The 15,346-nt window shown below is 39.6% G+C and overlaps 1 protein-coding gene across 1 annotated transcript in view; it reads left to right on the top strand.

Moving 5' to 3' along the window:
- Nucleotides 1-820: 820 nt before the first annotated feature.
- The window catches only part of LOC127452165 (cytohesin-1-like), an 84,755-nt gene continuing 70,229 nt past the window's right edge, over nt 821-15,346 (top strand). The window contains exon 1 of the mRNA XM_051717452.1: nt 821-1,068. Within this exon, the coding sequence (XP_051573412.1) occupies nt 993-1,068 (76 nt within the window). The 5' untranslated portion in view covers nt 821-992. The remainder of the gene's footprint in view (nt 1,069-15,346) is intronic.

Consider the following 15,346-nt stretch of genomic DNA (forward strand, 5'->3'; position numbering starts at 1 on the left):
CAAATCATACTGTTCATGTGTTGTACTTGCTATAGTTTACTTCCCTGTTGTTTCTTCATCAAACAGCAATGTTAAATGTAAATAAATTCACATGTATAATGTGTACACGCATTTGGCATACTGATAATTCACAACCATTGCGCAGAAAATCGACATGGTACAGTAGTCATTTGTATTAATATAGTACTCATTTGTTATGTAATAAACAAAGAAATAGATATCCTGTGATAGTAAACTTATATAGATATGAAAATTTAATTTAAGGAAGTGCAAATATATATTGTGGCAACATTACATATCTCGGGTCACTAATATGAGCAAGAAAAAAAATATAGAAAAACATATGCAATTTTGTATTGATGCACTATTTATAAAGAAAGTTTGAGGAATACTAAAGAGGTGGGAGCTGGGGGTAAAAGGGGTGAAATGAGGTCCCAGGTCTCTAAAGACTCAAGATATGCATTTAAGGGTTAAGCCGGGATGGGAGAAAGTATTTTAACATTGGAAAAACGTTACATTTCACTTTTAAAGTCAACATGAAACGTCATTTGAACTATTTTACTTACATAATATGACATACTTTCAAGCAAAACAAAGAAAAAAAAAAAGAATGTTGTTTTGAAAGCAGAAGATGAGAGGGGAGTAACACAGAAAAAACATTTCGAGTATTATTAGCAGTGAGAAGAAGAGAAGCATTGCAGTTTTTTTGGCAAGTTTGGAAAGAGGAAACAAACACAAAACAACATTGTGAGGTATTGAGACAGAGTGTTAAAGAGAAGTTGTGGGTTTATCAGGCAGGACACATTTACACACTCACACACAAATGTGAGAACTTAAAGAGGAAGAGTCCTGCGCACTGCACAAACGCTACGAGATTCTGTAAGAGGACAAGCATGCTAGTGTGGGCATGCGTTGCTCGATGTGGTCTCTGAAATTGGGGAATAAAAAGAAGAGGCAAAGACAGAGGAAAAAAATACATTTGGCCTGCAGTCATGGGGACAGTCACTGAACTGTGTGTGTCCAGTTTTCAGACTTTCTTGTGTCCAACAGTACGAAGCAGTCCACCAGGTAAGAGCTGCTTAATAATCTAGTTATCAAAAAACACACTATTATTCTCTGGGTATTGTGTCATCTGAAATACAGATGTTTTAGTATTGACTTTTTTGATAGAAGAATTTTTCTATCAATTATTATGTTCCAGGTTCAGTGCAAGCTATGCTCAATTAAGTATAATATTGATTACCATAAAAATATTTTGTTTTATTAGAAAAAAAGAAAAGCAAAAATTGTGGTTACAGTAAGGCACTTGCAATGTAAATGAATGGGGCCAATTTATAAACCTTAAAATACACACTGTTTCAAATGTATAGCCACAAGATGTAAACATTATACTGTAAATATTAACATGATTTTAGTGTGATAAATCACTTACTAACCTTATCTGTGTAAAGTTATATTCAATAATACAACTTCACTGGCATAAAGACACAATGCCAGTAAACCCTATAAGTGATTTTATCACACTAAAATAATGTTAACACCTATAATGTTTACGTCTTGTAGCTATACTTTTGAAAAAGTGTGTATTTAAAAATTGTTTTTACTGTACTGGCCCCCTTCACAATTGAATGTGCCCATAACCATGATTTTTATAAAAACGGACAAGTCGAAAACTGCTGTTAGGCTACGTCCTCATTAATCCGGATAAAACTGAAAATGACACTATGAGAACGGGCAAAATTACTGACAGACAGAAAGCGTCAGAGGCCGCGGTCCGTGGACACATTTTTGTTTGCTGTTTACAAAGTCTTGAGTGGTCACAGAGACCACTAGAGTGGTCCTTGTCCATTGCGAATATTCAGTGTAGATGTGTATGAAGCACCACCCACAGAGAGGTCACTTCCAAACCAAGCAACTTCCTATTGGTCAACACGGCAAAATTCGCCTGTCAAAGTTCACCAAACTTGAACATGTGAAATTTGCGAGGGGAAATTCTTCACTACTAGAAGTCCATCATGCAAAATTCATGGTTGTGTGGATTCCCACTGAGATGACTGTATTTTTCCCGTGGAATTTATGTGTGGCAGCTTTTTTACTGAATACGTTGTTTTTGTTTTCGAAACACTCTCCGTCTACACTGCCATTTTCAAACGTTTTCCCTTGTCCCCACTGAAATGCCTGAAAACGCTTAAATCCCCTTAAGGCGTGGTCACACATACCTTTGAATGGTGAAATTCCGTGGGTGAAGATGACGTGGGCGGATGTTGAGCGCGTGTGAAACCAGCAAAAATATAACTGTCAAACAGCCTCTTTTTAATGCTGCACTGCACCTGATTTAGTCCTGTGAGACTTAAGTTAAAAAGAAACTTCTAAAATGATATCCTTGTCCAATGTGAATATTCAGTGTAGCTGTGTATGAAGCACCGCCCACAGAGAGGTCAATGCCAAACCAAACAATTTCCTATTTGGTGCAAAATTCACCAGTCAAAGCTCACAGAACTCCACATGAAATCCGTAAGGGGAGATTTTTTTGCCATCGAAAGTCCACCACATGAAATTCACAGTCACATAGATTTCCATTGAGATAACTTTATTTCGTCATCGGATTTTGCTGTGCTAAGGTATGTGTGACCGCGCATTTACTTCACATGCAAAAAACAACGTAAGAAGCATGACCCTGCGTCATTTCCATGTATAGTCTGAAACATAATCGTTCTCGTGTTCTGCTGCCAGACAACAATTCTGAGTAAGTCCTCATTGTGGTGTAGTGACTCGCATCAATCTGGGTGGCGGAGAATGAATCTCAGTTGCCTCTGCATATCACATGGCTCGTTGAGCGCGTTGCCACGGAAACATAGTGTGTGTAGAGGCTTCACGCTTTTCCCAGCTGCATCCACGCACAACTCACCACGCGCTCCACCGAGAGCGAGAACCACATTATAGCGACCACGAGGAGGTTACCCCATGTTACTCTATCCTCTCTAGCATCTGGCCAATTTGGTTCCTTAGGAGACCTGGCTGGAGTCACTCAGCATACCCTGGAACTCGCGACTGCAGGTGTGGTAGTCAGTGTCTTTACTCGCTGAGCTACCCAGGCCCCCCAAGTAACATTTATCTTTAACAATGCTATCAAATTGAATAACAGACACAACAACACCACTACAACATGGGCCTCCATCTTGATTGTTTTGGGTTGAATGGATCGCATGACTGCTTCACATGTCAAACTAAATTAGTATTAGTGTGAACATGACCTTAATTGAGCTTAACTTGTATTGAACCCAAAAAAATTTGTGTTAAGTTGAACAATGTTGTAATAATGTTGTAAGATGAACATCATCGTTTTTGGTTTGGCTTTAGTGTCAATGAGTGTGTTTTTTGCATATTACTTTGAGAATTTAAAGTGAACCTCAAACTGTGTTCCTTACCAATTTGTACTTTCATACCTTAAAAAAAATATAGGAATGGACTTCATTTTATTCATTGGGAATTGATTGGACAAGCATTGTTGTTGTTTATTTATTAAAATTTTTTTAATCATGAATCATTCACAGTAATATCAGAAATGTGTAAATTAAATATGGCCGATTTCACTCAGCATGTGGAGTGTAACTTTAGTTTATGCACTAGAATCAACAGTTCCTGGAACAGCAAGCAGAAGGACTGCAATAGTGGTAGCGTGTTTGTGCCAAATGAACTTGTAGTCTGTCAGTCAGCTTAAGGGATCTGTTTCAGAAGCTGAGGAGAGAGGACATCAGTTAATATCATTAAGGTCTGTAAGCACATGTAATCCTTCATGCTCAATGGTTAATTTCATGAGTGTCTTCACTCACAGTCACTTATACCTATGCTAATGCAAGTCAACAACCGGGTTTATGTCATGAAGAAACATGTCCTTATGCAAGATGGTCGCCCTTATGAAAATCGAGAGTTTATTAAAAGAGACACAAGCAAACAATCCAAAACAGCAGGCAGAGAGACGTAGTCGTAAAGCAGGGATAAATCCAATAAACCAAATAGACAGTCCAACCAGGCAAACAAAACAAAGGGTAATCCAAAAAGCAGTAAATCCAGAAAAACAGGCAATGGTCATAACATGAATTAAGAAACAATGGCAATGGAAAAACACTCGGTAAGACAGGGTAGACTGGCAATACTTCGCAACGTATTCAGTGAAGCATATGGCTTATAAAGCTACAAACAGGAAGTGAGAATACAAACAGGAAGTGCCACTAAAACTCAGGTGACGGCTCCCTCTGGTGGAGGGATGAACTGTTCATTGGCTGAGGTATTACAGATTCCCCCCCTCTAGGAACACCCCCAGGTGTTCTCCTCCTGGGCCATCCCCTTGGTCTGGGTGCTGGTCAGTCTGGATGATCACGGTGGAAGGCTGCTACCCAGGATCTCTCTTCAGGACCGTATCCCTCCCAGTCCACAAGGTAATGTAGTCAATTAGCCCTCCTTCAGGAATCTAGGATCTCCCGGACGAGAGAGGCAGGGGATCCATCGATCTCCAATGGTGGAGGTGGCGTTGATTCAGTGGTTACAGGTTACAGTGCAGGGCGTGCAGATTTCAGGAGGGATACATGGAAGGAAGGAGAGATACGATAATCAGCAGGAAGCTCTAGTCTATAGGTCACCGGGTTGATTTGTCTTAGTATCATAAAGGGACCTACGTACCTTGGACTGAATTTCCTGCTAGGTAGCCTCAGACGTAGATCCCTCGTAGAAAGCCATACCATCTGGCCAGGCTGGTAATTAGAGTGGGGAAGCCTCCGGCGGTCGGCCTGAATCTTCTGTCTCCTGATGGCTCGCTGAAGCCGGACATGGGCGCTGTCCCACCCCCTCTCTCTCCTCCTAATCCAGTCGTCCACCACCGGCACCTCTGATGGTTGTCCAGACCAAGTGAACAGTGGTGGTTGATAACCCAGAACACACTGGAAAGGGGTTAGTTCTGTGGATGAATGTGTGAGGGAGTTCTGAGCATACTCAGCCCATGGCAGGAAAGTGCTCCAATGGTGCTGTTCACGACTACAATAGGAGCGTAAGTAGCATCCAATTTCTTGGTTTACTCTCTCCACTTGACTGTTAGCCTGAGGGTGATAGCCAGAGGTTAAACTGACACTGATATTTAAATGACAAAAGGCCTTCCATTCCCGTGATGTGAACTGTGGTCCCCGGTCTGTGACAATGTCGTCTGGGAGTCCATACACCCTGAAAACCTGGTTGAACAGGGCCTCTGCAGTCTCCATAGCTGTGGGTAGACCTTTCATGGGGATCAAATGACATGATTTAGAAAAACGATCAACAATGACACAGATGAAAGTGAAACCATTGGAATTAGGGAGATCGGTGATAAAGTCTACTGCTAGGTTTGACCATGGTCGTTGAGGGATGGGCAGAGGTTCCAGCAGCCCTGCAGGGAGTTGACGGGGGGTTCTAAACTTGTGCAAAGACATGGCAGGCATTAACATAAGTAGTCACATCATGGAGAAGAGTGGGCCACCAGAAAGAGTTACATACCAACATTGCCATTCTTTGAATTCCTGGGTGACCAGAGCCTAGGGAAGTGTGCACCCACTGTAAGACCCTCTGTCTGAGATTTTGGGGTACGTATACCCTATTGGAAGGACATTCCGATGGTGGTGGTTCATCTTGTTGTCCACGATGGATCTCCTCCATAATATCCCAACAGATGGGTGCGATGATGACAGACTGTGGCAGAATGGGTTCTGGGAGAGGTGATGAATGAACTGGATCATGTCTTCGTGACAGGGCATCTGCTTTGCCATTCTTGCTGCCTGGATGATAAGTAACAGTGAAATTGAATCAGGTGAAGAAGAGCGCCCACCTGGCCTGTCGTGGATTCATTCTCTTGGCGTTCTTAATATATTCCAAGTTCTTGTGGTCAGTGATGACTTGAAATGGGTGCCTGGATCCCTCCAACCAGTGCCTCCACTCCTCTAAGGCAGATTTTATGGATAGCAGTTCCTTGTTGCCTACATCGTAATTAGTCTCTGCAGAGGTGAGTTTTTTGGAGAAAAAGGCACATGGGTGGAGTTTACCCGGATAATCATGACGCTGGGAGAGTACAGCTCCGATGCCACAGTCTGAAGCATCCACTTCCACCTTGAAGGGGAGGTCTGGATCTGGGTGTTTCAAGATGGGAGCAGTGGTGAAACTAGACTTGAGTCTTTTAAAAGCATCTTGTGCACTCACGGGCCAAGTCAACCACCTAGAGTAATGCAGTGAGAGGGGCTGCAATGATGCTGTAGTTCCTTATGAATCGCAAACCCAAGAAATCGTTGTAGTTCCTTGATGGTTGTGGGGGCTGGCCACTCAGTGACTGCCTTGATTTTGGACTTATCCATCTCTACTACTTTGGGGCTGATGTTATATTCTAAGAAGGTTGTGGTGGTGGTGTGAAACTCACATTTTTCTGCTTTCACATATAGCTGATGGTGGAGTAGACAGTTGAGCACTGTCTTGACTTGTTGAATATGTTCATCCCTGGTCTTCGAGTAAACAATGATATCATCAATGTAAACTATTACACAGCTGTTGAGAAGGTTTCTGAAAATTTAATTGACAAATGACTGGAAAACTGAAGGTGCATTGGCAAGGCCATAGGGCATGACCAAGTACTCATAGTGCCCCCTAGTGGTAATAAATACAGTCTCCCACTCATTCCCTTCTTTGATATGGACCAAGTTGTAGACACTTCTGAGATCCAGCTTAGTAAAAATCTTGGCTTCTCTTAGTTGTTCTAAGGCAGATGGGACTAATGGCAGGGGATAGCGGTATTTAACTGTGATGGCATTCAGACCCCTGTAGTCTATACATGGCCGGAGTCCACCATCCTTCTTTTCCACAAAGAAAAATCCAGCTGTGGCTGGTGATGTAGAGGGATGGATGAAGCCCGATGCTAGTGCCTCCTCGATGTAATCCTCCATAGCCTGCGTTTCAGGGAGGGATAGAGGGTAAGTTCTTCTAGGGGGAGATGAATTGGGTAGCAAGTCAATGGCACAGTCCCAAGGTCTGTGGGTTGGTAATTGGGTGGCTTTGTCTTTGCTAAATACCTCTATGAGTTCAGAATATTCCTTGGGGATGTGAGCATGGATGTTAGTCTGGGGGCTTTCCACACTCGTGGTCAGGTATGGTACTATTAACTCGGTGGTTAGACAATGCTCTTGACAGAATGGAGACCAACGCAGCAATTCCCCTTTTCTCCAGGAGATCAATGGGTCATGGAGTGATAGCCATGGGTATCCTAGTATAATGGGGTGGTGAGGAGATGTGATGACATAGAGTGTTAAGGTTTTGATATGGAAAATTCCTATTTGAATCTGGATAGGGATGGTTTTATGGGTTATCTGCCCCGTGCCTATGGGTGCATTATCTACTGCAGTGATTCGGATGGGAGGATTACATGGTATTGTAGGGATATTGAATTTGGTAACTATCTTATGATCAATGAGGTTCAATGCAGCTCCTGAATCACCTAGCTTGTACATTCACCACTACCGGCGAAGAGTTGCAAACTTCTGGCAAACATTTGCGGCGAATCAAATGCTCATTTGCGTGTGAAAATAACGAGCATCAAATTTGCTGCAAATTGTTGCCAAAGGTTTGCTGGAGGTTTTCTTCTGTTTTTGTGATTTATCTTGGAACTGGTTGGTTTACTTCAAGGTTCTTTATTAAATAATTTTCTGCATCGTAATCTCATGAAAATTGCATGACCGTGGCGACATTTTGCAAAATTATATGAAATGATTAATTACACATAATGCGGCAGTTCTACGGTGAAATGTACATTGTTTGGTGTTAAAAGCGAGTTAAATATTCTCCCAAACAGATGAGGTTTTTAAGGTTTATGCTCTATCGAGTTTTAAATCAACAAATCCTACCTCCCTACCCTAAACCTTATTCCTAAACCTAACCGATATAATGTCAACAAAAACACATTTACATCACATGTGCAATGCACATATATCAGTTTATCTACCACACAATTTGATCACACTCGAACAAGCTTGTAAATGTAGTCGATTATATAAGCCAAACATTCAAATATATTGCCTTACAAGTCATGCGCTAGAGTAGAAAAAAAAAATGTCATAAGATAACATCGTGTGAGGAGCAGGGCAAAAAGTAAGTGTTTATTTCACCAGCAAAGTGCTGTCATACATAAAATGAGGCACGTAAATATAATTTTGCAAAAATGTCAGTACAGTAATGTGATTCTATGAGACCAGTTTAATTTTCTTAAATGTCTGAAGGAAAAAATTAATGGTTCAAATATTTCTGATAGATAAAATCAGCTGCCGCACTATATTTTCTCTTATTTAGCTCAAACTACAGAAGCAAAAAGGGTTGTGAATGGCATTTCATGTTGACTTCATTTACAGCTGTAAGGGTGGAATTTATGCAGTCACCACAAACTCCAAAAACTCCAAAACATTTAACTGTTACAGACAAGAAAAACTGGACGTTTGTGTTAGTGTTTGTGTGTTACACAGGGAGTTGCAGCTGTAGTGTGTAAGCTAGATTTCGGAGGGCTGACCTGGCCTTAGGGGTAATATCCGGTTAGCACACTCACTGAGGTGATAGACTGAGGAAGTGATTTGAGGATTTTGTCACCATGCTGAGGTGCATGAGTTGAGTCAGCAGAAGACTGTGTCCAGGCAGAGGGTGTTTATGGGGTAAGAACAGAAATTTCTAAACCTGAATGTTCTGGTTTAAAGCAGCAGAACTAGAGCTGGTGTGATGCAAATGGACAGAGTGCCATAGGGGTTATGGTCCTGTCGCATTGGGCAATGGAGTACAGTAGGGAGCAGCTTTAAGGCCAAGGGACGTTTGTTCGGAAATTCCTCCATATGATGGTGTAAGTGCTGAGTTCACTTGAGTTCATGTTGCACCTCCCTCAGATTCACTGAACACTGTCGGAGAGCTCGACTGCATGACTCATCTAATGGCTAGATCACAATTTCATACTCTTAGTCATTGCTAAATTGCCAGTGTGTAACTGTTTAAAATAAAGTTATTTCTCCTTATTGCTACAATGAACTGAAATAGTAAGGTACTAGGGTACTAGAACTATTTTTTATTCAGAACCGGTCTATATTAATACTTTTTTAAATACTGTAACCAAATGATGTTCATGACTTTTGGTTTCATTAGCAGAACGTGCATTTTCCACCAATGCGGACGGGACACATACAAAAAAATTACTCTGAGAGTGAGTATGTCTAAAGGGGTCAATTTTCCTTGATATTTAGACATATAAGAGGTAACTGTACTATAAAAACATACTGTAAATTTCAGAATTCAAAACATCCTCCCCAGTCTAAAAGAGCCTTTTATAGTTGCCACCCTGCTGAAACATCTCCTTTTTAAATCTGTCTGTTCGTGATGTCATGAAAAATTGCTCATTTGTATTTTCACATTCCACAACATGCGTCATTGCACCCTTGGCCCCGCCCACTGGTGCGTAGTTCAAGTCAAGATGGCAGGCCTTGTGTGGCTAACTATTCCTAACATAACACCAAAGGGGACCCATCTGGACTATTTTGAATTATTTAGTACATAAACATGAACTATACAGACTCTTTGACCGCTGCTATGTATTTTAAAAGATGCAGTGTCAAGTTACAACTCTGAAAGGGAGAAGCAATTCTCTCATTCAGCTGCTGCCTCTGTCATGGACACGTTCTTTCACCCATCTACACTATTTTAATTGTTGATGTACACTGGCAGCCAAAAGTTTGGAATAATGTACAGATTTTGCTGTTTCGGAAGGAAATTTGTACTTTAATTCACCAAAGTGGCATTCAATTGATCACAAAATATAGTCAGGACATTACTGATGTAAAAAAAACAGCACCATCACTATTTGAAAAAAGTCATTTTTGATCAAATCTAGACAGACCCCATTTCCAGCAGCCATCACTCCAACACCTTATCCTTGAGTAATCATGCTAAATTGCTCATTTGGTACTAGAAAATCACTTACCATTATATCAAACACAGTTGAAAGCTATTTGGTTCATTAAATGAAGCTTAACATTGTCTTTGTGTTTGTTTTTGAGTTGACACAGTATGCAATAGACTGGCATGTCTTAAGGTCAATATTAGGTCACAAATGGCAAAAAAGAAACGGCTTTCTCTAGAAACTCATCAGTCAATCATTGTGTTGAGGATTGAATGCTATACAATGCCTAAAATTTCATACGAAGGTGTACACTACATTCTTCAAGACAAAGGACAACTGGCTCTAACAAGGACAGAAAGAGATGTGGGAGGCCAGATGTACAACTAAACAAGAGGATAAGTACATCAGAGTCTCTAGTTTGAGAAATAGACACCTCACATGTCCTCAGCTGACAGCATCATTGAATTCTACCTGCTCAACACCAGTTTCATGTACAACAGTAAAGAGAAGACTCAGGGGTGCAGGCCTTATGGGAAGAATTGCAAAGAAAAATCCACTTTTGAAACAGAAAAACAAAAAGAAAAGATTAGAGTGGGCAAAGAAACACAGACATTGGACAACAGATAATTGGAAAAGAGTGTTATGGATCTTAACCCCATTGAGCTTTTGTGGGATCAGCTAGACTGTAAGGTGTGTGAGAATTGCCCGACAAGACAGCCACATCTATGGCAAGTGCTACAGGAAGTGTGGGGTGAAATGTCACCTGAGTATCTGGACAAACTGACAGCTAGAATGCCAAGGATCTGCAAAGCTGTCATTGCTGCACGTGGAGGATTTTTTGATGAGAACTCTTTGAAGTAGTTTAAAAAGTTATTTTTTTCTCTGTTTTTCAAATTGTTATACTAATTTTTCACTTTATTAATGTCCTGACTATACATTGTGATCAGTTGAATACCACTTTGGTGAATAAAAGTACCAATTTCTTTACATAAGAGCAAAATCTGTACATTTTCCCACTCATTATTTTCATGTGCAGATGAGCTTGCTATTTGCTGCAAATGTTCGCCAGAAGTTTGCAGCTCTTCACCAGTAGTGAAAATGAAGAGTTTGCCGCAAAGCTCATTTTCATGTGAAAATAATGAATGGCAAATTTGCTGCATATTTGCGGCAAGTTTGCCAGAACTCTCGATTTTTGTAAGAGCATTTGATGCTACTGCAAAGATGTATATTTAGTGATATGGGTGTTAATATAGCAGACAGATAAGAGGATTAGTCAATGGGCAGAATACAGACAAAAGAACAATAATTAGATGCATATCAATGTGTCAAAGGTGTAAATGGCTTACAGACTGCTGTTCCATCCAAAAATTTAAATTTCTAGTATTCGCCATGATATCTTTGTGTTGTTGTTGTTGATACCCTTCTTCTTCTCTGCTTTGTGTTGCATTCAACTTCCGGGTTAAATATATGTTACAAGGCAGGTCTGTTTTTCGGAGCATGCGCATACCATCAAGGCCAGTTGCTGTCTGATCAACGTGTATATATGCGGAATGAAGCTGATCTACAATCACATTATCTAGGTCCGTTAGTTTGATTTAGCAAAAACCAGACTTGTACGATTTTAGTCTGGCTAAAGCATTTACATTACATCTAATAAAGACAAATTATTACTTTAGTCCAACTGTAATCTAACTCTTTAAGTGCATGTAAATGCACTCAGTGTTTCCTGCGGTACTGTACAGCAGCACTGCAACACCGCTATTGAATCAGCAGTGCCAAACATACAGTGCGATCAGTGTAGTCCGAATACTGAACGAATTACAAATGCCGGTTCTTTTGAATTTACAGCACGAAACAAAGCGCAACCAGGTAGAGTCAGTTCTTTTGTATCAAACAGAACTCGGATGACCTTCTTTCTTCTGCAGAACACAAATGAAGATATTTTGATGGAGATGTGAATATATCCAGTCAATATATGTCAATGGGGTCCAACGCTTTCAAGCTCCAAAAAGGACACAATCCATATTGCTTAAATGGTATAATCCATGTTTTTTTTTTTTTTTTTTTTTTTTAAGATATCCGATTGGTTTTGGGCGAGAACAGACCAAATTTAACTCCTATTTCACTATAAACATTTTGGTCACATTTTTGTGTGTCTCTCACCAAAAAAAAAATCTATTGCATCACTTCAGAAGACATGGCTTAAACCACTGGAGTCATATGGATAGCCTTTATTTTTGGAGCTTGAAGGTTTTGGACCCCAGTGACTTGAATTATATGGATAAATTCACATTATATCTCCATCAAAATATCTTTATTTTATGTGGGCACTGTAAAAAAAAAAAATAATAGATTAACAGGGTATTGTAAGCACACAAAAAATGTGCATAACATGCACAGTATACAAACTTTACGCTGCAGAAATAGTGACAGTATTATAGTAGTATGATATTCTGAACATTCATTTAATCTCTCATCCAGCCCAATGGTGCTGCATTAATGTTCCCACAGCAATCTTCAGCTCATTAGCAAGCCAGTCCCTCAATAACATTGCTCTATGTGCTGCTGACGATAATTAGGGGAGTAATATCACTCTAATTAAATCCTTGCATCTTTGTTTGTCAGAGCAGGTGTGATGAAATTACAGCTGCTGTCAACTGAATGACATGGAAATTGTTCCTTACGTTAAGATTTGGTTGGAGACAGCTGGAGGCGGCTATGAGCGGCAGGGAACAGCTAGAGACAAGGGATCATTACTCCTCTGACCTCTGGAAAACAACAGGGGCATATAAAGTACACTGCAAAAAAGTATTTTTGTCTTGTTTTCCTGTAAAATGATCTAAACATTCTTAAAACGTGATTTATTTACTTGTCAAGCAAAATGGGGATAAGATATTAAGTCTTGTTTTAAGATTAATCTGACAACATTTTGTCTTTAGACTTAAAACTAGAAACAAAATCTGCCACTGGGGTAAGCAAAAGAAACTTTTTTTTCCCCCTTTGAATTAAGTTTATGTTTCTTACCCCATTGACAAACAGGTTTTTTTTTTTTTTTTTTTTTTTTTCTTGTTTTAAGCATAAATCTCACTTAATTGATTAGATTTCTCTCAAAGCAAGACATATGCCAGTTTGCCTTTTTTAAGAATGTTTAGATATTTTTTCCTGGAAAACAAGAAAAGTCTTTACAAAAACAAGTCTTGAAAATATTTTTTTGTAGTGTAGCGATGGGCGGATCAGTCCTAAAGTATCGATTCTTCCGATATTGATGTTGTACCAAAAATATCGATCCTCACAAAAAAATATAGATTCAGAGGGATAAGTACCTTGTAGAGGTGATGATAGAAAATCAGAGAAACAGCTTCTGGAGTAAATTCATGCTAAAATAACAACATACATTTGTGCTGAAAAGTTTGCATACCCTTGGAGAATTGGTAATATATGTTCCATTTTTAAAAAAAACATGAGTGAGCAGGCAAAACACATTTCTTTTATTTCTTATGGGATTCATATTCAACTGTAGGTTATAACAGAATGGCACAATCATAAAACAAAACATGGAAACAAAGAAAAATAATTAAATGACCCCTGTTCAGAAGTCTGCATACCCTTAGTTCTTAATACTGTGTATTGCCTCTTTTAGCATCAATGACAGCGTGCAGTCTTTTGTAATAGTTGTCTATGAGGCCCCAAATTCTTGCAGGTGGTATAGCTGCCCATTCGTCTTGGCCAAATGCCTCCAGGTCATGCAAAGTCTTTGGTCGTCTTGCATGAACCGCACGTTTGAGATCTCCCCAGAGTGGCTCGATGATATTAAGGTCAGGAGACTGTGATGGCCATTCCAGAACCTTCACCTTTTTCTGCTGTAACCACTGGAGGGTCAACTTGGCCTTGTGCTTAGGGTCATTGTCGTGATGGAAAGTCCAAGAACGTCCCGTGTGCAGCTTTCATGCAGAAGAATGCAAATTGTCTGCCAGTATTTTCTGATAACATGCTGCATTCATCTTGCCATCAATTTTCACAAGATTCCCCGTGCCTTTAGAGCTCACACACCCCCAAAACATCAGTGAGCCACCATGCTTCACAGTGGGGATGGTATTCTTTTCACTATAGGCCTTGTTGACCCCTCTCCAAACATAGTGCTTATGGTTGTGACCATAAAGCTCTATTTTGGTCTCGTCACTCCAAATTACAGTGTGCCAAAAGCTGTGAGGCGTGTCAAGGTGTTGTCGGGCATATTGTAACCAGGGTTTTTGTGGCATTGGTGCAGTAAAGGCTTCTTTCTGGCAACTCGACCATGCAGCTAATTTTTGTTCAAGTATTGTTATATTGTGCTCCTTGAAACAATCACACCGTCTTTTGCCAGAGCAGCCTGTATTTCTCCTGAGGTTAACTGTGGGTTTTTCTTTGTATCCTGAACAATTCTTCTGGCAGTTGTGGCTGAAATCTTTCTTGGTCTACCTGACCTTGGCTTGGTATCAAGAGATCCCTGAATTTTCCACTTCTTAATAAGTGATTGAACAGTACTGACTGGCATTTTCAAGGCTTTGGATATCTTTTTATATCCTTTTCCATCTTTATAAAGTTCCATTACCTTGTTACGCAGGTCTTTTGACAGTTCTTTTCTGCTCCCCATGGCTCAGTATCTAGCCTGTTCAGTGCATCCATGTGAGAGCTAACAAACTCATTGACTATTTATACACAGGCACTAATCGCAATTTAAAAAGCCACAGTTGTGGGAAATTAACATTTAATTGCCATTTAAACCTGTGTGTGTCACCTTGTGTGTCTGTAACAAGGCCAAACATTCAAGGGTATGTAAACTTTTGATCAGGGCCATTTGGGTGATTTCTGTTATCATTATGATTTAAAAAGCAGCCAAACAACTATGTGATGATAAATGGCTTCATATGATCACTATCCTTAAATTAAAGACAGTTTTTTTGCATGATCAGTCATATTTCCAAAATCAGTGCCAAAATTTCACAATTTCTGCCAGGGTATGCAAACTTTTGAGTACAACTGTATCTAAAGGTGACATTTCTTCTTTCTTATAATTGTGTGCAATTGTTGTTAATAAGTAATAAAAAAAAATAGTTAACCATGGTTTTACTAAAGAAATATTGTAATAACCATATTTTATTTTTATTTTTTTTATTTTTTTGGGCTGAAACCATGGTTTTACTACAGTAATATTGTAATAGTAACCATGGTTCATTGTGTGGTAACTTTGGGTTAACTAATTACCATGGTTAAACTATAGTTACTGTAGTGAAACCATGTTTAATTTTTGTAAGGGTAAACAAAACAGAAGTCTAATAATTTTCTGTTTAGGCTCACAAATGTAAAAAATAATAATGACTTGAATTATGACTAAAAATAATATTTTAAAATATCGAAAAGAAAATAAGTGGTATC

This window comes from Myxocyprinus asiaticus, chromosome 14, assembly GCF_019703515.2.
Source record: "Myxocyprinus asiaticus isolate MX2 ecotype Aquarium Trade chromosome 14, UBuf_Myxa_2, whole genome shotgun sequence".
Classification (NCBI taxonomy): domain Eukaryota; kingdom Metazoa; phylum Chordata; class Actinopteri; order Cypriniformes; family Catostomidae; genus Myxocyprinus; species Myxocyprinus asiaticus.